The sequence below is a fragment of the Oncorhynchus mykiss genome, chromosome 3 (genome assembly GCF_057628025.1).
Source record: "Oncorhynchus mykiss isolate SJ-2025 chromosome 3, ASM5762802v1, whole genome shotgun sequence".
NCBI lineage: Eukaryota > Metazoa > Chordata > Actinopteri > Salmoniformes > Salmonidae > Oncorhynchus > Oncorhynchus mykiss.
In genome coordinates, this window is record NC_143024.1 from 94,540,540 (window position 1) to 94,563,482 (window position 22,943).

General features: G+C 44.4%; 1 protein-coding gene across 10 annotated transcripts in view; it reads left to right on the forward strand.

The window, feature by feature from the left end:
- pard3bb (par-3 family cell polarity regulator beta b) overlaps window positions 1-22,943 on the forward strand; it is a 539,900-nt gene that overhangs the window by 75,395 nt on the left and 441,562 nt on the right. For 8 of the 10 annotated variants that reach the window (XM_090230480.1, XM_090230482.1, XM_090230481.1 and 5 more), the window contains exon 3: window positions 14,889-15,054. In XM_090230480.1, coding sequence (XP_090086606.1) covers window positions 14,889-15,054 — 166 coding nt within the window. Of the gene's footprint in view, window positions 1-11,551; window positions 11,721-14,888; window positions 15,055-22,943 lie in introns of those variants that run through there. The other 2 variants (XM_090230490.1, XM_090230489.1) reach the window with 2 other exon arrangements.

Here is a 22,943-nt window from a genome sequence, read left to right on the forward strand (position 1 = left end):
GGGTGTGGCCACTACACTAGTTCATCTCTATATGAAAATCCATACTCTCATGTAGAAGGTTAACATCACATCACATCTTTTCAGAAATAGTTTCATGTTTAATCACATACGTTTCACAATATTTAGATGTAAACCTGACAGCTGGGAAATGTATCTTGTCCGGATGCCATCGCAGAGCCTGTTTCCTGTACCTTCACACACAAACACAGTGACATATTCAATACCACAAGTAACCATTTTCAATAGCTACATTGGGTGTAGGAGAGAGAGGGGGGGGAAGCCACGATTCACACCCAGTAAGGGCACCGTCATGACAGTACAGACTCCATGACCATAGCCTTGCTATTAAGAGAGACCGCCATAGGCAGACCTGGCTCTCAAGAGAAGACAGGCTATGTGCTCACTGCCCACAAAACGAGGTGGAAACTGAGCTGCACTTCCTAACCTCCTGTCCAAATGTATGACCATATTAGAGAGACATATTTTCCTCTGATTACACAGACCCTCAAAGACTTTGAAAACCAATCAATCATTGATACACTCCCATATCTATTAGGCGAAATACAGCAATGTGCCATCACAGCAGCAAGATTTGTGGCCCGTTGCCACGAGAAAAAGACAAGCGGAGGAACACAAACAACATTGTAAACACCACCAATATGTATCTGTTTATTTATCTTCTTTATTTGTACTACAACTATTTGCATATTGCTAAAACACTATATATATTTGAAAATATAACACTGTATATCTTTTTAAATGTTTATATTTTTAAATGTAATATTTACTGTTAAATTCAAATAGTTTTTTGTTGATGTTTTGTCTTCTCACTTTAGTTTGTTTATTTCACTTGTTTTGGCTGTTTCCCATTCCAATAAAGGCCCTTTGAATTGAGAGAGAGAGAGAGAGACTCGCCCTCTTTGTTCCCCTCTCTCTCTCTCTCTCTGTCTCTCTCTCTCTCTCTCTCTCAAATTCAAATTCAAGCTGCTTTATTGGCATGAAAAACATTGTGTCAATATTGCCAAAGCAACAATGTATACAATATACATTGTAACAAAATTGTAAATGATAGCAAATAATAATATAAAATGGTAGTAAATAATAATACAAAAATAAATACAATAAAATGGTAACAGTCTACAGTAAACATTAATAATTATAGTAATAACAATAATAGTAATAATAAGAAAGTTACTGTTTACTATGCAGATGTTATTATTCAGTGTCCCTCAGGCTATGGCAGGAAAATACATATTTGGCTGCAAGAGGAGCCATTGCTCCTTCGCCCATGAGTATTCTTAGTTTTTCCTCTGGGTTCAATTTGTAAAAATGTGGAATATATGTAGTCATTTCTGTGAATAATGAATCTCTTTGTGAGGAATATTTATCACAGTAAAGGAGAAAGTGCATCTCTGTCTCTACCTCCCCTGTCATGCAGTGACCACATACACGCTCCTCTTTGGGTAGCCATGTCTTTTTATGTCTGCCGGTTTCTATTGCCAATCGGTGGTCACTCAGCCTGTACTTGGTAAGGATCTGTCTCTGCTTCGTATCTCTGACAGAGTAGAGATAATCAGCCAATTCATATTCTCTGTTTAGGGTCAGATAGCAATTTAGTCGGCTTTGGGATTTTGTTTCGTTTTTCCAGTATTGTAAGTATGATTCCTTTGATTGGTTCATGATTTTGTTTATTGGAATTCTTTCTTTTGAAGCAGTGCTGGCGTCAGCTTGATTGGTGAGGTCCAACACCAGCTGACTGAGAGGGCTCGTTTCTGGGCTCAGCTCTTGGGCTTGAAGTGCTTTAAATTGCAGACTCGAATTTGGACTTGAATTTAGATGTAGCCAAAATTTTAATGATCTTTTCTGTATTTTCATTATTACTGGAAAACGGCCCAATTCTGCCCTACATGCATTAGTTGGTGTATTTCTCTGGACTTGTAGAATTTTCCGACAGAATTCTGCATGTAGGGTTTCAATTGGATGTTTGTCCCACATTTTAAAATCCAGTTTATTGAGTGGCCCCCAAACCTCACTTCCATAAAGTGCTATTGGTAGGATTACACTGTCAAATATTTTAGTCCAAATTCTAATTGGGATGTTGATTTTGAATAATTTCATTTGTATTGCATACATTGCTCTGCGGGCTTTTTCTTTGAGTGCATTCACTGCCATATTAAAGTTTCCCGATGCAGATATGGTCAGACCAAGGTAGGTGTAATTTTTTGTGTGTTCAATTAAGGTGTTGTTCAGGGTGAATTTACATTTGTGTTTCTGACATCTGGGTTTTTTTTGGAAAATCATGATTTTAGTTTTTTGGAAATTTACTGCCAGGGCCCAATTATGGCAATATTGCTCCAGAATATTAATGTTTTGTTGAAGACCTTCTTTGGTTGGTGATAGAAGTACCAAGTCATCAGCATATAGCAGGTATTTCACCTCTGTGTCAAATAGTGTGAGTCCTGGGGCTGGAGATTGGTCCAACATGTCTGCTAATTCGTTTGATATAAATGTTGAAAAGATTTGGACTCAAATTGCAGCCTTGTCTCACACCTCGACATTGTGAAAAAAATTATGTTCTTTGGTTTTTGATTTTTATTGCACACTTGTTTTCTGTGTACATACATTTTATTAAGTCATACACCTTACCACCAAGCCCACTTTGTAGAATTTTGTAGAATAGCCCTTCGTGCCAAATCGAATCAAATGCTTTTTTAAAGTCAATAAAGCAAGCAAAGATTTTGCCCTCTTTTTTTTGGTGGACGTGTTTATTAATAGTGTGTGTAAGGTGTATATATGGTCAGTAGTGCGATGGTTAGGGAGAAAGACAATTTGACATTTACTTATTACATTTTTTTCTTGAAGAAAGGTTTGAATTCTTGAATTCAAAATGCTACAGAAAATCTTTCCCAAGTTACTGTTGACGCAAATTCCCCTGTAATTATTGGGGTCTGATTTGTCTCCACTTTTGTGGATAGGGGAGATGAGCCCCTGGTTCCAGACATCAGGGAAGCAGCCAGAAGTTAAAACCATGTTGAACAATTTAAGCACAGCATTTTGCAACTCAGGTGTGCTGTTTTTCAGCATTTCATTTCTGATGTTGTCTACACCACAAGCCTTTTTTGATTTAATAGATTTTAGCTTTTCATTTAGTTCTTGTTGGGTTATTGGGTAATCTAATGGATTTTGGTTGTTTTTAATGACTGATTCCAGGATGTTCAATTTTTCTTTAATTTCTAATTGGTTCTGGTTTAAGTCTTTTTGTGGGATGTTTTTGTATAGATTATCAAAGTAAGTTTTCCAAATTCCTACATCTTGTATGGCTAATTCTTGTGGCTTTGTTGTGCTTAAATTGTTCCACATGTCCCAGAACTGATTTTGGTCAATTGCGTTTTCAATTTCATCAAGTGTCTTGTTGGTATAATTCAATTTCTTGCATTTCAGTGTTTGTTTATACTGTTTCAGAGTTTCAAAGTATTCATATCGTAGCTCTGGGTTGTTTTGCTGCTTATGTTTTTTGTTTGACATTTGTCTTAGGTGTTTTCTAATTGTTTTACATTCATTATCAAACCATTTGTCAGAAACATTTTGATTTTTGCTTCTGATGTTGCATTGCTTTGGTTTTCTCAAATTTGCTTTCGATGCTGCTTTTTGGAATATGCAGTTGATGTTTTGGGTAGCTGAATTGACACCATCTTTATTGTTTTGGTATTGTGAGTTATTTATATTGTTATCTCTCTCTCTCTGTCTCTCTCTCTCTCTCTCTCTGTCTCTCTCTGTCTCTCTCTGTTTCTCTCTGTCTCTCTCTCTGTCTCTCTCTGTCTCTCTCTGTCTCTCTCTCTCTGTCTCTCTCTGTCTCTGTCTCTCTCTCTCTGTCTCTCTCTCTCTCTCTCTCTCTCTCTCTCTCTCTCACACACACACACATCTGATCTGATTTCATTTGCATGAAACAAGCTCAATTACAGACATATATGAATTCCTGTCTGCTTCTCTGTTTCTCTAAGTGTATTATTAAGGTCATTTGCCACCTGTTGCAGAGAAAGAGTATAAATGAGCTTCTCCTTTTGCTATGGGCTTTGGCCTACTTGGTCATTTAGTATATGGAATCATGATTTATAGACATTAATAAAGTCACGTAGATACCGTAGCGAAAAATGATACACGATCATGATCAATCATTTTATATAATGGAATAATTACCCTGTTAGAAAACGAAAAGAGAAGCGTTTGAGGTCCGCTTCCCATTGTAGATCATCTCAATGAACAGTCCTCTCTTTGTAGATCATCTCAATGAACAGTCCTCTCTTTGTACATCATCCGTCTCAATGAACAGTCCTCTCTTTGTAGATCATCTCAATGAACAGTCCTCTCTTTGTAGATCATCTCAATGAACAGTCCTCTCTTTGTAGATCATCTCAATGAACAGTCCTCTCTTTGTAGATCATAAATGTTACTTGTGAAGGTTGAGTTATTGTCGAGAGTTATTGTCTGTCATGGTGTCTGATGTTGTGTACCTTCACTCTGAGCTGAGACTGTCAACAGGGCTGACATGGATAACAGGGCTGACGTGGATAACAGGGCTGACGTGGATAACAGGGCTGACGTGGATAACAGGGCTGACATGGATAACAGGGCTGACAGGGCTGACATGGATAACAGGGCTGACAGGTCTGACAGGGCTGACATGGATAACAGGGCTGACAGGTCTGACATGGATAACAGGGCTGACATGGATAACAGGGCTGACAGGTCTGACATGGATAACAGGGCTGACAGGTCTGACATGGATAACAGGGCTGACATGGATAACAGGGCTGACATGGATAACAGGGCTGACATGGATAACAGGGCTGACAGGTCTGACATGGATAACAGGGCTGACATGGATAACAGGGCTGACATGGATAACAGGGCTGACAGGGATAACAGGGCTGACAGGTCTGACATGGATAACAGGGCTGACATGGATAACAGGGCTGACATGGATAACAGAGCTGACATGGATAACAGGGCTGACATGGATAACAGGGCTGACAGGTCTGACATGGATAACAGGGCTGACATGGATAACAGGGCTGACATGGATAACAGGGCTGACATGGATAACAGGGCTGACAGGTCTGACATGGATAACAGGGCTGACATGGATAACAGGGCTGACATGGATAACAGGGCTGACAGGGATAACAGGGCTGACAGGGCTGACATGGTTAACAGGGCTGACATGGATAACAGGGATAACAGGGCTGACAGGGATAACATGGTTGACATGGTTAACAGGGCTGACATGGATAACAGGGCTGACAGGGATAACACTGCTGACATGGATAACAGGGCTGACATGGATAACAGGGCTGACGTGGATAACAGGGCTGACATGGATAACAGGGCTGACATGGATAACAGGGCTGACATGGATAACAGGGCTGACATGGATAACAGGGCTGACGTGGATAACAGGGCTGACATGGTTAACAGGGCTGACATGGATAACAGGGCTGACGTGTCTGTATGAGAGAGTCTTACAGGTAATTGCCTGGTTCTATTCTGGGCCTCAGATTGTAAAGCACCTAGCTAGTGGAATCATAGAATCACAGTCACAGTGTTGGGAGGGGGGTTTAGATATAAAGAGATCGTCAAAGATGCAAGTTTTTTAAAGAAGTGAGGTAGGGAAAGTAGATGTTGCCTTGTGTAGCTTCAACATGGATGGTGTTGTCACCTAGCCCTAGTATTAAGGTATAGTTTGTGTCATTCTGCATCCTAATGTGTTGTTGTTCTCAGGGAGGAAAGGTGACGTTGAAATAGTGAGAGAGAATGGGGATCATGTCCCTGGGCTCGACACAGACGGATGGATGCTTACTGGGAGGACCACCGTTATGTTTACAATAAAGTAGACATTAGACAGAGAGAACACACCCACCCAACCCTCCATCTCTCTTCTCTGCCAGTGCAGATTGATGACATATGTTGTGTACCACGTACACCTCCCTCCTCCTCCTCCTCCTCCTCCTCCTCCTCCTCCTCCCCCCCCTCCTCCTCCTCCCCCCCTTCCTCCTCCTCCTCCCCCCCCTCCTCCTCCTCCCCCCCTTCCTCCTCCTCCTCCCCCCCCCCTTCCTCCTCCTCCTACCCACCCTTCCTCCTCCTCCTCCCTCCTCCTCCCCCTCCTCCCCCCTCCTCCTCCTCCCTCAGCTGGCAAGGAGGAAGTGAGTCTCATGCTCTTCAAAAATAAATCAGCAGCCTTTCACATTGATCATGCCCCAGCCAGAGAAGGGGAGGGAAGGGGGGGGGGGGGGGGGGGGTTGGTGACGGTGGGATGGATTGCGGTATAGGAAGAAATGTCAGGGAGGTGATGCTTGTGAGACGGGCTGGAAGTAGTCTAAGATACGATATTGCTCTGGTATATTGGTAGGTTCTGGGCTGTGGTGTATATTGGTAGGTTCTGGGCTGTGGTGTATATTGGTAGGTTCTGGGCTGTGGTATATTGGTAGGTTCTGGGCTGTGGTGTGTATTGGTAGGTTCTGGGCTGTGGTGTATATTGGTAGGTTCTGGGCTGTGGTGTATATTGGTAGGTTCTGGGCTGTGGTGTATATTGGTAGGTTCTGGGCTGTGGTGTATATTGGTAGGTTCTGGGCTGTGGTGTATATTGGTAGGTTCTGGGCTGTGGTGTATATTGGTAGGTTCTGGGCTGTGGTATATTGGTAGGTTCTGGGCTGTGGTGTATATTGGTAGGTTCTGGGCTGTGGTGTATATTGGTAGGTTCTGGGCTGTGGTGTATATTGGTAGGTTCTGGGCTGTGGTGTATATTGGTAGGTTCTGGGCTGTGGTGTATATTGGTAGGTTCTGGGCTGTGGTGTATATTGGTAGGTTCTGGGCTGTGGTGTATATTGGTAGGTTCTGGGCTGTGGTGTATATTGGTAGGTTCTGGGCTGTGGTGTATATTGGTAGGTTCTGGGCTGTGGTGTATATTGGTAGGTTCTGGGCTGTGGTGTGTATTGGTAGGTTCTGGGCTGTGGTGTATATTGGTAGGTTCTGGGCTGTGGTGTGTATTGGAAGGTTCTGGGCTGTGGTGTATATTGGTAGGTTCTGGGCTGTGGTGTATATTGGTAGGTTCTGGGCTGTGGTGTATATTGGTAGGTTCTGGGCTGTGGTGTATATTGGTAGGTTCTGGGCTGTGGTGTATATTGGTAGGTTCTGGGCTGTGGTGTATATTGGTAGGTTCTGGGCTGTGGTGTATATTGGTAGGTTCTGGGCTGTGGTGTATATTGGTAGGTTCTGGGCTGTGGTGTATATTGGTAGGTTCTGGGCTGTGGTGTATATTGGTAGGTTCTGGGCTGTGGTGTATATTGGTAGGTTCTGGGCTGTGGTGTATATTGGTAGGTTCTGGGCTGTGGTGTATATTGGTAGGTTCTGGGCTGTGGTGTATATTGGTAGGTTCTGGGCTGTGGTGTATATTGGTAGGTTCTGGGCTGTGGTGTATATTGGTAGGTTCTGGGCTGTGGTGTATATTGGTAGGTTCTGGGCTGTGGTGTATATTGGTAGGTTCTGGGCTGTGGTGTATATTGGTAGGCTCTGGGTTGGGGTGTGTATTGGTAGGCTCTGGGCTGTGGTGTATATTGGTAGGTTCTGGGCTGTGGTGTATATTGGTAGGCTCTGGGCTGTGGTGTATATTGGTAGGTTCTGGGCTGTGGTATATTGGTAGGTTCTGGGCTGTGGTGTATATTGGTAGGTTCTGGGCTGTGGTGTATATTGGTAGGTTCTGGGCTGTGGTGTATATTGGTAGGTTCTGGGCTGTGGTGTATATTGGTAGGTTCTGGGCTGTGGTGTATATTGGTAGGTTCTGGGCTGTGGTGTATATTGGTAGGTTCTGGGTTGTGGTGTATATTGGTAGGTTCTGGGCTGTGGTGTATATTGGTAGGTTCTGGGCTGTGGTATATTGGTAGGTTCTGGGCTGTGGTGTATATTGGTAGGTTCTGGGCTGTGGTGTATATTGGTAGGTTCTGGGCTGTGGTGTATATTGGTAGGTTCTGGGCTGTGGTGTATATTGGTAGGTTCTGGGCTGTGGTGTATATTGGTAGGTTCTGGGCTGTGGTGTATATTGGTAGGTTCTGGGCTGTGGTGTATATTGGTAGGTTCTGGGCTGTGGTGTATATTGGTAGGTTCTGGGCTGTGGTGTATATTGGTAGGTTCTGGGCTGTGGTGTGTATTGGTAGGTTCTGGGCTGTGGTGTATATTGGTAGGTTCTGGGCTGTGGTGTGTATTGGTAGGTTCTGGGCTGTGGTGTATATTGGTAGGTTCTGGGCTGTGGTGTATATTGGTAGGTTCTGGGCTGTGGTGTATATTGGTAGGTTCTGGGCTGTGGTGTATATTGGTAGGTTCTGGGCTGTGGTGTATATTGGTAGGTTCTGGGCTGTGGTGTATATTGGTAGGTTCTGGGCTGTGGTGTATATTGGTAGGTTCTGGGCTGTGGTGTATATTGGTAGGTTCTGGGCTGTGGTGTATATTGGTAGGTTCTGGGCTGTGGTGTATATTGGTAGGTTCTGGTCTGTGGTGTATATTGGTAGGTTCTGGGCTGTGGTGTATATTGGTAGGTTCTGGGCTGTGGTGTATATTGGTAGGTTCTGGGCTGTGGTGTATATTGGTAGGTTCTGGGCTGTGGTGTATATTGGTAGGTTCTGGGCTGTGGTGTATATTGGTAGGTTCTGGGCTGTGGTGTATATTGGTAGGTTCTGGGCTGTGGTGTATATTGGTAGGTTCTGGGCTGTGGTGTATATTGGTAGGTTCTGGGCTGTGGTGTATATTGGTAGGTTCTGGGCTGTGGTGTATATTGGTAGGTTCTGGGCTGTGGTGTATATTGGTAGGTTCTGGGCTGTGGTGTATATTGGTAGGCTCTGGGTTGGGGTGTGTATTGGTAGGCTCTGGGCTGTGGTGTATATTGGTAGGTTCTGGGCTGTGGTGTATATTGGTAGGCTCTGGGCTGTGGTGTATATTGGTAGGTTCTGGGCTCTGGTATATTGGTAGGCTCTGGGCTGTGGTGTATATTGGTAGGTTCTGGGCTGTGGTGTATATTGGTAGGTTCTGGGCTGTGGTGTATATTGGTAGGTTCTGGGCTGTGGTGTATATTGGTAGGTTCTGGGCTGTGGTGTATATTGGTAGGTTCTGGGCTGTGGTGTATATTGGGAGGTTCTGGGCTGTGGTGTATATTGGTAGGTTCTGGGCTGTGGTGTATATTGGTAGGTTCTGGGCTGTGGTGTATATTGGTAGGTTCTGGGCTGTGGTGTATATTGGTAGGTTCTGGGCTGTGGTGTATATTGGTAGGTTCTGGGCTGTGGTGTATATTGGTAGGTTCTGGGCTGTGGTGTATATTGGTAGGTTCTGGGCTGTGGTGTATATTGGTAGGTTCTGGGCTGTGGTGTATATTGGTAGGTTCTGGGCTGTGGTGTATATTGGTAGGTTCTGGGCTGTGGTGTATATTGGTAGTTTCTGGGCTGTGGTGTATATTGGTAGGCTCTGGGTTGGGGTGTGTATTGGTAGGCTCTGGGCTGTGGTGTATATTGGTAGGTTCTGGGCTGTGGTGTATATTGGTAGGTTCTGGGCTCTGGTATATTGGTAGGCTCTGGGCTGTGGTGTATATTGGTAGGTTCTGGGCTGTGGTGTATATTGGTAGGTTCTGGGCTGTGGTGTATATTGGTAGGTTCTGGGCTGTGGTGTATATTGGTAGGTTCTGGGCTGTGGTGTGTATTGGTAGGCTCTGGGCTGTGGTATATTGGTAGGCTCTGGGCTGTGGTATATTGGTAGGTTCTGGGCTGTGGTGTATATTGGTAGGCTCTGGGCTGTGGTCTGTATTGGTAGGTTCTGGGCTGGGGTATATTGGTAGGTTCTGGGCTGTGGTATATTGGTAGGTTCTGGGCTGTGGTATATTGGTAGGCTCTGGGCTGTGGTGTATATTGGTAGGCTCTGGGCTGTGGTGTATATTGGTAGGCTCTGGGCTCTGGTATATTGGTAGGCTCTGGGCTGTGGTGTATATTGGTTGGCTCTGGGCTGTGGTGTATATTGGTAGGCTCTGGGCTGGGGTGTATATTGGTAGGCTCTGGGCTGGGGTGTATATTGGTAGGCTCTGGGCTGGGGTGTATATTGGTAGGTTCTGGGCTTTGGTGTATATTGGTAGGCTCTGGGCTGGGGTGTATATTGGTAGGCTCTGGGCTGTGGTGTATATTGGTAGGCTCTGGGCTGTGGTGTATATTGGTAGGCTCTGGGCTGTGGTATATTGGTAGGCTCTGGGCTGTGGTGTATATTGGTAGGTTCTGGGCTGTGGTGTATATTGGTAGGTTCTGGGCTCTGGTGCATATTGGTAGGCTCTGGGCTGTGGTATATTGGTAGGTTCTGGGCTGTGGTGTATATTGGTAGGTTCTGGGCTGTGGTATATTGGTAGGTTCTGGGCTGTGGTGTATATTGGTAGGCTCTGGGCTGTGGTGTATATTGGTAGGTTCTGGGCTGTGGTATATTGGTAGGTTCTGGGCTGTGGTGCATATTGGTAGGCTCTGGGCTGTGGTAAATTGGTAGGCTCTGGGCTGTGGTGCATATTGGTAGGCTCTGGGCTGTGGTATATTGGTAGGTTCTGGGCTGTGGTGTATATTGGTAGGCTCTGGGCTGTGGTATATTGGTAGGCTCTGGGCTGTGGTGTATATTGGTAGGCTCTGGGCTGTGGTATATTGGTAGGCTCTGGGCTGGGGTATATTGGTAGGCTCTGGGCTGGGGTATATTGGTAGGCTCTGGGCTGGGGTATATTGGTAGGCTCTGGGCGGGGGTATATTGGTAGGCTCTGGGCTGGGGTATATTGGTAGGCTCTGGGCTGGGGTATATTGGTAGGCTCTGGGCTGGGGTATATTGGTAGGCTCTGGGCGGGGGTATATTGGTAGGCTCTGGGCTGGGGTATATTGGTAGGCTCTGGGCTGGGGTATATTGGTAGGCTCTGGGCTGGGGTATATTGGTAGGTTCTGGGCTGGTGTATATTTTGGCCAGGTTGACTTGTTCCCCAGTTCTCTCTGTATGTAATGTGTTGTTGATTTGTAGGTTTATACCTGCGTGTGGGTTTGGGCCGGTTGTGTGTGTGTGTGTGTGTGTGTTACGTGCCAGTGCTTGCAGGAAGCCTCTGCCTTTGCTGGTAAAATCCTCTTTCTGTGTGCTGTGTGTATAGATGTATAAACACTGTGGTCCCTCTATTCAGTGGGCCCCACCCCTCACATGGAGCCTGGAAGCCCCTAGAACACAAACACAGACCGTGTCCCGAATGGAACCCATATTGGCCCTGGTCTAAAGTAGTGCACTATATAGGGAATAGGGTGCCATAGGGTTCTGGGCTAAAGTAGTGCACTATATAGGGAATAGGGTGCCATGGGGTTCTGAGCTAAAGTAGTGCACTATATAGGGAATAGGGTGCATTTTAGAGCACCCCCCATGCGCGCGCACACACACACACACACACACACACACACACACACACACACACACACACACACTGTACCTGACCTAGAGGTCCCTAGAACAGTGGTGTGGTGGTATTAACTGTAACTAACTGCAGAGTCAGTGGTCTGGTCACTAGGCGGAAGAGATAGAGGTATATATAACAGAGCCACTCACACAGACAGCTGACCTGATTGGACGACTGTCTGTAAATCGACATGCTGGGCTCCTTGGACGTTCTCTATAGTGTCCTGATCCACAAGGTAAACACTGTTTTGATACTTTAATGGCGCAGCAAATCCAAGTTGATTTATCCGGGGGAGCTGTACAGATTCCACTGTCTCTACTGTAGCTGGGGGAGCTGTACAGATTACACTGTCTCTACTGTAGCTGGGGGAGCTGTACAGATTACACTGTCTCTACTGTAGCCGGGGGAGCTGTACAGATTACACTGTCTCTACTGTAGCTGGGGGAGCTGTACAGATTCCACTGTCTCTACTGTAGCCGGGGGAGCTGTACAGATTACACTGTCTCTACTGTAGCTGGGGGAGCTGTACAGATTACACTGTCTCTACTGTAGCTGGGGGAGCTGTACAGATTACACTGTCTCTACTGTAGCCGGGGGAGCTGTACAGATTACACTGTCTCTACTGTAGCTGGGGGAGCTGTACAGATTCCACTGTCTCTACTGTAGCTGGGGGAGCTGTACAGATTACACTGTCTCTACTGTAGCCGGGGGAGCTGTACAGATTATACTGTCTCTACTGTAGCTGGGGGAGCTGTACAGATTCCACTGTCTCTACTGTAGCTGGGGGAGCTGTACAGATTACACTGTCTCTACTGTAGCCGGGGGAGCTGTACAGATTACACTGTCTCTACTGTAGCTGGGGGAGCTGTACAGATTCCACTGTCTCTACTGTAGCTGGGGGAGCTGTACAGATTACACTGTCTCTACTGTAGCTGGGGAAGCTGTACAGATTACACTGTCTCTACTGTAGCTGGGGGAGCTGTACAGATTACACTGTCTCTACTGTAGCCGGGGGAGCTGTACAGATTACACTGTCTCTACTGTAGCTGGGGGAGCTGTACAGATTACACTGTCTCTACTGTAGCTGGGGGAGCTGTACAGATTATACTGTCTCTACTGTAGCTGGGGGAGCTGTACAGATTATACTGTCTCTACTGTAGCCGGGGGAGCTGTACAGATTACACTGTCTCTACTGTAGCCGGGGGAGCTGTACAGATTACACTGTCTCTACTGTAGCCGGGGGAGCTGTACAGATTACACTGTCTCTACTGTAGCCGGGGGAGCTGTACAGATTACACTGTCTCTACTGTAGCCGGGGGAGCTGTACAGATTACACTGTCTCTACTGTAGCCGGGGGAGCTGTACAGATTACACTGTCTCTACTGTAGCTGGGGGAGCTGTACAGATTCCACTGTCTCTACTGTAGCTGGGGGAGCTGTACAGACTACACTGTCTCTACTGTAGCTGGGGGAGCTGTACAGACTACACTGTCTCTACTGTAGCTGGGGGAGCTGTACAGATTACACTGTCTCTACTGTAGCCGGGGGAGCTGTACAGATTACACTGTCTCTACTGTAGCTGGGGGAGCTGTACAGATTCCACTGTCTTTACTGTAGCTGGGGGAGCTGTACAGATTACACTGTCTCTACTGTAGCCGGGGGAGCTGTACAGATTACACTGTCTCTACTGTAGCTGGGGGAGCTGTACAGATTCCACTGTCTCTACTGTAGCTGGGGGAGCTGTACAGATTACACTGTCTCTACTGTAGCTGGGGGAGCTGTACAGATTACACTGTCTCTACTGTAGCCGGGGGAGCTGTACAGATTACACTGTCTCTACTGTAGCTGGGGGAGCTGTACAGATTCCACTGTCTCTACTGTAGCTGGGGGAGCTGTACAGATTACACTGTCTCTACTGTAGCTGGGGAAGCTGTACAGATTACACTGTCTCTACTGTAGCTGGGGGAGCTGTACAGATTACACTGTCTCTACTGTAGCCGGGGGAGCTGTACAGATTACACTGTCTCTACTGTAGCTGGGGGAGCTGTACAGATTACACTGTCTCTACTGTAGCTGGGGGAGCTGTACAGATTATACTGTCTCTACTGTAGCTGGGGGAGCTGTACAGATTATACTGTCTCTACTGTAGCTGGGGGAGCTGTACAGATTACACTGTCTCTACTGTAGCTGGGGGAGCTGTACAGATTACACTGTCTCTACTGTAGCCGGGGGAGCTGTACAGATTACACTGTCTCTACTGTAGCTGGGGGAGCTCACAGCTACTGTAGTCTGAAGACATGATTGGCTAGTTGTCTCAGGGCCTATTTAAATCACAGCTACTGTAGTCTGATGACATGATTGGCTAGTTGTCTCGGGGCCTATTTAAATCACAGCTACTGTAGTCTGAAGACATGATTGGCTAGTTGTCTCGGGTCCTATTTAAATCACAGCTACTGTAGTCTGTAGACATGATTGGCTAGTTGTCTCGGGCCTATTTAAATCACAGCTACTGTAGTCTGAAGACATGATTGGCTAGTTGTCTCGGGTCCTATTTAAATCACAGCTACTGTAGTCTGATGACATGATTGGCTAGTTGTCTCGGGTCCTATTTAAATCACAGCTACTGTAGTCTGAAGACATGATTGGCTAGTTGTCTCGGGGCCTATTTAAATCACAGCTACTGTAGTCTGATGACATGATTGGCTAGTTGTCTCGGGTCCTATTTAAATCACAGCTACTGTAGTCTGAAGACATGATTGGCTAGTTGTCTCGGGGCCTATTGAAATCACAGCTACTGTGTTGCTCAAACCTCTGTCACCATCTTCTATTGTGTTTCCTGTGTTTTTCTGATGAGCAGTGTGAAATAAAAGCTCTCTCCTCCTTTCTCCTCTCTCCTCCTTTCTCCTCCTTTCTCCTCCTTTCTCCTTTCTCCTCCTTTCTCCTCCTTTCTCCTCTCTCCTCCTCTCTCCTCCTTTCTCCTCTCTCCTCCTCTCTCCTTTCTCCTCTCTCCTCCTTTCTCCTCCTTTCTCCTCTCTCCTCCTTTCTCCTCTCTCCTTCTTTCTCCTCCTTTCTCCTCTCTCCTCCTTTCTCCTCTCCTCTCTCCTCCTTTCTCCTCTCTCCTCCTTTCTCCTCTCTTCTCTCTGTTCTCTCCTCTCTTCTCCTTTCTCCTCTCCTCCTTTCTCCTCTCCTCTCCTCTCTCCTCCTTTCTCCTCTCTCCTCCTTTCTCCTCTCCTCTCTCCTCCTTTCTCCTCTCTCCTCCTTTCTCCTCTCTTCTCTCTGTTCTCTCCTCTCCTCCTTTCTCCTCTCTCTCTCTCTCTCTCTCCTCTCCTCTCCTCTCCTCTCCTCTCCTCTCCTCTCCCTCTCCCTCTCTCCATCCCTATCTCCATCCCTATCTCTCTGTTTAGCTGATGGCCGTCTATGAGGAGCAGGAGGCCCAGCGGAGAGGAGCTGTGAGTCCCAGAGCAGGAGTAACAGGAAGAACCAGCCAAGACCCCTATGACGCCGAGGTCTCCGTCTTCCAGCCAATCAGAGGAGGAGAGATAGAGGTCAACTCCTCAGCTCTTAAATCCAGTACGTATCATAGTGGTGGTAGGGAGATAGTTTAGGGGGTTGATAACCTTGAGGAGCCCCTTTAAGATAAAAGCACAATCAAACTGATTCCAGATCTGTGTGCCTCCACAACACTGAGGGTGTGTCCCAAATGACACCATATTCCCTATTTAGTGTCTCAAATGGCACCCTATTCCCTATTTAGTGTCTCAAATGGCACCCTATTCCCTATTTAGTGTCTCAAATGGCACCCTATTCCCTATTTAGTGTCCCAATTGGCACCCTATTCCCTATATAGTGTCCCAATTGGCACCCTATTCCCTGTGTAGTGCACTTCGGTATGCCAACCGATTTGAGGTTCTGCTTTGTGAACTAATTTAGGCAATATGACCACAGCATGAAACAGCATTAGGCCTACAGCAGTGGTGTGGTCACAGGGAAACCTGGAACTAAATGAAAGGAGTCAGGGGTCAGGGGTCAGAGGTGTGGGAGGACCCAGGGAAATGTGTTATTCCCGACATTTAGACGATGGTTTGTTTGGCTGTTCGTTCACTCAACATTTTTCTCTGAAGTCGAAGTCTACGCCCCTTCGATGGTCAAATCAAATCAAATGTATTTATATAGCCCTTCGTACATCAGCTGACATCTCAAAGTGCTGTACAGAAACCCAGCCTAAAACCCCAAACAGCAAGCAATGCAGGTGTAGAAGCACGGTGGCTAGGAAAAACTCCCTAGAAAGGCCAAAACCTAGGAAGAAACCTAGAGAGGAACCAGGCTATGTGGAAAAACTCCCTAGAAAGGAAGAAACCTAGAGAGGAACCTAGAGAGGAACCAGGCTATGAGGAAAAACTCCCTGGAAAGGAAGAAACCTAGAGAGGAACCAGGCTATGAGGAAAAACTCCCTGGAAAGGAAGAAACCTAGAGAGGAACCAGGCTATGAGGAGAAACTTACTAGAAAGGAAGAAACCTAGAGAGGAACCAGGCTATGAGGAACAACTCCCCTAGAAAGGAAGAAACCTAGAGAGGAACCAGGCTATGTGGAAAAACTCCCTGGAAAGGAAGAAACCTAGAGAGGAACCAGGCTATGTGGAAAAACTCCCTGGAAAGGAAGAAACCTAGAGAGGAACCAGGCTATGTGGAAAAACTCCCTGGAAAGGCTTTTATCGGCTTTAACAGATTAATGACTGCTGTTAAAATAATACTTTCTGTTGTACCATAAAAAACTAAATATTGTCTATGAACCATCTGATGATGGAGAGAAAAAGGAGAGGTGGTTGTAGTCTATTTGACAGCCTGGAGTAGTGAACATAACAAGCCTCAGAATCTCCTGTCTTGTTTACTCTGGAGTCCTTAGGTTGTCTTCATTTATAACTGTCTGTGCTCTCTCTCTCTCTCTCTCTCTCTCTCTCTCTCTCTCTCTCTGTCTCTCTCTCTCTGTCTCTCTCTCTGTCTCTCTCTCTCTGTCTCTCTCTCTCTGTCTCTCTCTCTCTGTCTCTCTCTCTGTCTCTCTCTCTGTCTCTCTCTCTCTGTCTCTCTCTCTTTGTCTCTCTCTCTCTGTCTCTCTCTCTCTCTGTCTCTGTCTCTCTCTCTCTCTGTCTCTCTGTCTCTCTCTCTCTGTATCTCTCTCTCTCTCTCCCTCTTTCTGTTTCTGTCTCTCTCTCTCTCTCTCTCTCTCTCTCTCTGTCTCTCTCTCTCTCTCTCTCTCTCTCTCTCTCTCTGTCTCTCTCTCTCTCCCTCTCTCTCTTTCTGTTTCTGTCTGTCTCTCTCTCTCTCTCTTTGAAGTCAATTCCATCCATTCCCCACCCAGTCTTAAGTGACCAAGGAAGGGTGCTTTTTGGGACTGAAAGGAAATCTATATTCTACCCCATAAATATCATTTGACATCTATATTTGGGGAAGGCATGGTAACACACAGTTGCTGACGTCTGTCAGGGACTGTTCCCAGAAGTGCTTTAAAGTGTTAGTTTCCCTATAAATATGAGTCCTATGAATATCAATGCATGTTAATTAATGATTAATGATGCCTGTTAAAGAAGTAGTGGTCCTTGTACCTAGCATCGAGCATGGTGGAGACACAGTCAAGAGGCTCAGAGAGAATGCCTGTTAAAGAAGTAGCGGTCCTTGTACCTAACATCCAGCATGGTGGAGACACAGTAATGAGGCTCAGAGAGAATGCCTGTTAAAGAAGTAGTGGTCCTTGTACCTAGCATCGAGCATGGTGGAGACACAGTCAAGAGGCTCAGAGAGAATGCCTGTTAAAGAAGTAGCGGTCCTTGTACCTAACATCCAGCATGGTGGAGACACAGTAATGAGGCTCAGAGAGAATGCCTGTTAAAGAAGTAGTGGTCCTTGTACCTAGCATCGAGCATGGTGGAGACACAGCAAAGAGGCTCAGAGAGAATGCCACTAAATCGGTTTTTCACAGCCTCTTGTAGAGTACTTTTGCAAGTTAACCCCACGGTCTGTGTGGGCAGTTTTGTTGAGCAGGCATTTCAATGCCATGACAGAGGTTATCACATCTGCTGCAGACACAGTTGATGAGCTTATTTCTCAAGTCAGTTGTTCGAATGGCACTAGGAGTGTGTTCATGTTTCAAACATGTTCTCAAATGCCATTGAAATGCATGCAATACGGCTTTCCTCAGTACGAAATCCTCGTTGACCCACTGAGCTGCCAGACTCAGCATGCTCATGGGGCTGACATCGCTGGTCCAAATGTTAGTCGTGAAGCTAATAGCAGTGACGCCCATAACAAGTAGCTCAACATCATCCACGACAGAGAACGGATGATTGTCAAGGCCAATGAATTCCAGTATCTTGGCTTTAATGGATTTCACCATTGAGTTGTCTCGTAGAAATGATCTTACTCTTTTCAAATGACTGCTGGACTTGAACTTGTTTAGTTGTTAGAAGTGTGTAGCGCTCTTGTGTTTTTCTGCTTTTTGTTCTGTGTAACGCTGTATTTTGTGTGGCGTCATCTACCTACGTTATACAGGTATGTAGGTCTTCTACCTACGTTATATAGGTCATCTACCTACGTTATACAGGTATGTACCTCATCTACCTACGTTATACAGGTATGTACGTCATCTACCTACGTTATACAGGTATGTAGGTCATCTACCTACGTTATACAGGTATGTAGGTCATCTACCTACGTTATATAGGTATGTAGGTCATCTACCCACGTTATACAGGTATGTACCTCATCTACCTACGTTATACAGGTATGTAGGTCATCTACCTACGTTATATAGGTATGTAGGTCATCTACCTACGTTATACAGGTATGTACCTCATCTACCTACGTTATATAGGTATGTACGTCATCTACCTACGTTATACAGGTATGTACCTCATCTACCTACGTTATAGGTATTATACAGGTATGTACCTCATCTACCTACGTTATACAGGTATGTACGTCATCTACCTACGTTATACAGGTATGTAGGTCATCTACCTACGTTATACAGGTATGTACCTCATCTACCTACGTTATAGGTATTATACAGGTATGTAGGTCATCTACCTACGTTATAGGTATTATACAGGTATGTAGGTCTTCTACCTACGTTATACAGGTATGTACGTCATCTACCTACGTTATACAGGTATGTAGGTCATCTACCTACGTTATACAGGTATGTAGGTCATCTACCTACGTTATAGGTATTATACAGGTATGTAGGTCATCTACCTACGTTATAGGTATTATACAGGTATGTAGGTCATCTACCTACGTTACAGGTATTATACAGGTATGTACCTCATCTACCTACGTTATACAGGTATGTACGTCATCTACCTACGTTATACAGGTATGTAGGTCATCTACCTACGTTATACAGGTATGTACCTCATCTACCTACGTTATAGGTATTATACAGGTATGTAGGTCATCTACCTACGTTATAGGTATTATACAGGTATGTAGGTCATCTACCTACGTTATATAGGTATGTAGGTCATCTACCTACGTTATACAGGTATGTAGGTCATCTACCTACGTTATACAGGTATGTAGGTCATCTACCTACGTTATAGGTATTATACAGGTATGTAGGTCATCTACCTACGTTATAGGTATTATACAGGTATGTAGGTCATCTACCTACGTTACAGGTATTATACAGGTATGTACCTCATCTACCTACGTTATACAGGTATGTACGTCATCTACCTACGTTATAGGTATTATACAGGTATGTAGGTCATCTACCTACGTTATACAGGTATGTACCTCATCTACCTACGTTATAGGTATTATACAGGTATGTAGGTCATCTACCTACGTTATACAGGTATGTAGGTCATCTACCTACGTTATATAGGTATGTAGGTCATCTACCTACGTTATACAGGTATGTAGGTCTTCTACCTACGTTATATAGGTATGTAGGTCTTCTACCTACGTTATATAGGTATGTAGGTCTTCTACCTACGTTATACAGGTATGTAGGTCTTCTACCTACGTTATACAGGTATGTAGGTCTTCTACCTACGTTATATAGGTATGTAGGTCTTCTACCTACGTTATACAGGTATGTAGGTCTTCTACCTACGTTATATAGGTATGTAGGTCTTCTACCTATGTTATACAGGTATGTAGGTCTTCTACCTATGTTATACAGGTATGTAGGTCTTCTACCTACGTTATATAGGTATGTAGGTCTTCTACCTACGTTATATAGGTATGTAGGTCTTCTACCTACGTTATACCGGTATGTAGGTCTTCTACCTACGTTATACAGGTATGTAGGTCTTCTACCTACGTTATATAGGTATGTAGGTCATCTACCTACGTTATACAGGTATGTACCTCATCTACCTACGTTATAGGTATTATACAGGTATGTAGGTCATCTACCTACGTTATACAGGTATGTAGGTCATCTACCTACGTTATATAGGTATGTAGGTCATCTACCTACGTTATACAGGTATGTAGGTCTTCTACCTACGTTATATAGGTATGTAGGTCTTCTACCTACGTTATACAGGTATGTAGGTCTTCTACCTACGTTATATAGGTATGTAGGTCTTCTACCTACGTTATACAGGTATGTAGGTCTTCTACCTACGTTATACAGGTATGTACCTCATCTACCTACGTTATACAGGTATGTAGGTCATCTACCTACGTTATATAGATATGTAGGTCATCTACCTACGTTATACAGGTATGTAGGTCATCTACCTACGTTATATAGGTATGTACCTCATCTACCTACGTTATACAGGTATGTAGGTAATCTATCTACGTTATATAGGTATGTAGGTCATCTACCTACGTTATATAGATATGTAGGTCATCTACCTACGTTATACAGGTATGTAGGTCATCTACCTACGTTATATAGGTATGTACCTCATCTACCTACGTTATACAGGTATGTAGGTCATCTACCTACGTTATACAGGTATGTACCTCATCTACCTACGTTATAGGTATTATACAGGTATGTACCTCATCTACCTACGTTATAGGTATTATACAGGTATGTAGGTCTTCTACCTACGTTATACAGGTATGTAGGTCATCTACCTACGTTATAGGTATTATACAGGTATGTAGGTCTTCTACCTACGTTATACAGGTATGTAGGTCATCTACCCACGTTATACAGGTATGTAGGTCATCTACCTACGTTATATAGGTATGTAGGTCATCTACCTACGTTATATAGGTATGTAGGTCATCTACCTACGTTATACAGGTATGTAGGTCATCTACCTACGTTATATAGGTCATCTACCTACGTTATACAGGTATGTAGGTCATCTACCTACGTTATACAGGTATGTAGGTCATCTACCTACGTTATACAGGTATGTAGGTCATCTACCTACGTTATATAGGTATGTAGGTCATCTACCTACGTTATACAGGTATGTAGGTCATCTACCTACGTTATACAGGTATGTACCTCATCTACCTACGTTATACAGGTATGTAGGTCATCTACCTACGTTATATAGGTATGTAGGTCATCTACCTACGTTATATAGGTATGTAGGTCATCTACCTATGTTATACAGGTATGTAGGTCATCTACCTACGTTATACAGGTATGTACCTCATCTACCTACGTTATACAGGTATGTAGGTCATCTACCTACGTTATATAGGTATGTAGGTCATCTACCTACGTTATACAGGTATGTACCTCATCTATCTACGTTATATAGGTATGTACCTCATCTATCTACGTTATACAGGTATGTAGGTCTTCTACCTACGTTATACAGGTATGTACCTCATCTACCTACGTTATACAGGTATGTAGGTCATCTACCTACGTTATATAGATATGTAGGTCATCTACCTACGTTATACAGGTATGTACCTCATCTACCTACGTTATACAGGTATGTACCTCATCTACCTACGTTATACAGGTATGTAGGTCATCTACCTACGTTATATAGGTATGTAGGTCATCCACCTACGTTATACAGGTATGTAAGTCATCTACCTACGTTATACAGGTATGTACCTCATCTACCTACGTTATATAGGTATGTAGGTCATCTACCTACGTTATACAGGTATGTAGGTCATCTACCTACGTTATACAGGTATGTACCTCATCTACCTACGTTATACAGGTATGTACCTCATCTACCTACGTTATACAGGTATGTAGGTCTTCTACCTACGTTATACAGGTATGTACCTCATCTACCTACGTTATACAGGTATGTAGGTCATCTACCTACGTTATACAGGTATGTACCTCATCTACCTACGTTATATAGATATGTACCTCATCTACCTACGTTATACAGGTATGTAGGTCTTCTACCTACGTTATACAGGTATGTACCTCATCTACCTACGTTATACAGGTATGTAGGTCATCTACCTACGTTATACAGGTATGTACCTCATCTACCTACGTTATACAGGTATGTACCTCATCTACCTACGTTATACAGGTATGTAGGTCTTCTACCTACGTTATACAGGTATGTACCTCATCTACCTACGTTATACAGGTATGTAGGTCTTCTACCTACGTTATACAGGTATGTACCTCATCTACCTACGTTATATAGGTATGTAGGTCATCTACCTACGTTATACAGGTATGTACCTCATCTACCTACGTTATACAGGTATGTAGGTCATCTACCTACGTTATACAGGTATGTAGGTCATCTACCTACGTTATACAGGTATGTAGGTCATCTACCTACGTTATACAGGTATGTACCTCATCTACCTACTTTATACAGGTATGTAGGTCTTCTACAAACGTTATACAGGTATGTACCTCATCTACCTACGTTATGTAGGTCATCTACCTATGTTATACAGGTATGTAGGTCATCTACCTACGTTATACAGGTATGTACCTCATCTCCCTACGTTATACAGGTATGTAGGTCATCTACCTACGTTATACAGGTATGTAGGTCATCTACCTACGTTATACAGGTATGTACCTCATCTACCTACGTTATACAGGTATGTACCTCATCTACCTACGTTATACAGGTATGTAGGTCATCTACCTACGTTATACAGGTATGTAGGTCTTCTACCTACGTTATACAGGTATGTAGGTCATCTACCTACGTTATACAGGTATGTAGGTCATCTACCTGTGTTATATAGGTATGTAGGTCTTCTACCTACGTTATACAGGTATGTAGGTCTTCTACCTACGTTATACAGGTATGTAGGTCATCTACCTACGTTATAGGTATTATACAGGTATGTAGGTCTTCTACCTACGTTATACAGGTATGTACGTCATCTACCTACGTTATGTACCTCATCTACCTACGTTATATAGGTATGTAGGTCATCTACCTACGTTATACAGGTATGTAGGTCATCTACCTACGTTATACAGGTATGTACCTCATCTACCTACGTTATACAGGTATGTAGGTCTTCTA